Source organism: Cyprinodon variegatus, unplaced genomic scaffold (assembly GCF_000732505.1).
Source record: "Cyprinodon variegatus isolate N-32 unplaced genomic scaffold, C_variegatus-1.0 Scaffold506, whole genome shotgun sequence".
Classification (NCBI taxonomy): Eukaryota; Metazoa; Chordata; class Actinopteri; order Cyprinodontiformes; family Cyprinodontidae; genus Cyprinodon; species Cyprinodon variegatus.
This window is the reverse complement of record NW_015150959.1, coordinates 59,237-60,572: the sequence shown is the minus strand read 5'-3', so window position 1 is coordinate 60,572 and position 1,336 is coordinate 59,237. Positions and strand designations below refer to the sequence as shown.

Here is a 1,336-nt window from a genome sequence, read left to right as displayed (position 1 = left end):
AAGCATTCAATGTAGGACCAGCAGGTTCTGAAACAGCTTCTTCCCCACTGCCATCAGACTGATGAATGTTATATAAAATGGGTTATAGAAAAACAAAACTGAATGTTGGAACTGTAACTAGACAGTTGTATGTTTACATGACTTTTTTTTAACACAGTGTTTATATTACTGTTGCTTACTTTTATCAAGCCTGCACTTTAAAAAATGAAAAAGACCTAGAGAGCTGTACTTAACGAAATGTCTTTTTGTTTACACTTGTGCGATAAAAAATGACAGAAGAAACTCCTTAGTTTCTCAGGGTGTCGTCCCCCTTCATACCAGCTGGGGGCGGTAGAGAGCTGTACTTTTACACCGGAAGAAGAAAGCTACATGGCGCCTGCTCACTGCTCCGTCGAACTCCTCTCACTTTGATGGCTGGGATGAAGCTTCTCCTGCTCACCCTCTATGAATACTCTCCTCTCTTCCACATCGTGGTGGTTTCTCTCTGTTTCCTCCTCACCGCCGCCATCGTGCTGGGCTGGTAAGCCTCCCTGTTAGGATGTGAGCTGCTCACCATTCCAGCTGATCCTCACTTGGATGTCACTTTACAGACCAGATTTAGTCTCTACCTCAGAGATTCTTTTAACATCAAATAAAAATCAGGCGGTCTGTAACTAGTTATGGTGGAACAGAGACCATTAGTCCTCCTATTCACTGGATAGGTTTGGATTAAATGCATCTAACAGTCCAAACACAGATGGGCTTCTACCTGTGCTGCTTTATTTACCAAGCAGCAGCAATCAGAGTGCTTATTTTGTTTCCTATAGCACCAGTTCCCATCAGGTTATTAGTGGTGATAATGAGGGATGATGATCTCTGTTAGATTTACTGATCTGAACCTTGGATTGATCCTAATCTTCTCTGTCAATGAAGCATACTGGCTACTCTGGCTGGCTCAGACTCCTTTGATTTTAAAGACTCACTTTAATCTCTGCTTTCTATCAGTTTTCTGTAGAAATGAAGCTGCTGCAGTTTGTTGTGAAACCAATAATTCAGTTTATTTCTATAGCGCCAATTCACAACACATGTTATATCAAAGCTCTTTCCAGTTCACCAGATCATCAGTCAGATTGATTCAAATTTTTCTATCTAAGGAAAACCAGCTGATTGCATTGACTCATTGACTCAAATACAATCCCTCACACTAAGCATGCTTGTAGCGACAGTGGAGAGGAAAAACTCCCTTTAAACAGGAAGAAACCTCCAGCAGAACCAGGCTCAGTGTGAGCGGCCATCTGCTGAGGCCCACTTGGGTTCAAGGAGACAGAAGTACAATAGAGCAAAATAAAAATATAAT

At 41.7% G+C, this 1,336-nt stretch overlaps 1 protein-coding gene across 1 annotated transcript in view; it reads left to right on the top strand.

Moving 5' to 3' along the window:
* Window positions 1-358: 358 nt before the first annotated feature.
* Window positions 359-1,336, top strand: part of cgrrf1 (cell growth regulator with ring finger domain 1) — a 13,513-nt gene continuing 12,535 nt past the window's right edge. The window contains exon 1 of the mRNA XM_015390615.1: window positions 359-520. Within this exon, the coding sequence (XP_015246101.1) occupies window positions 411-520 (110 nt within the window). The 5' untranslated portion in view covers window positions 359-410. The remainder of the gene's footprint in view (window positions 521-1,336) is intronic.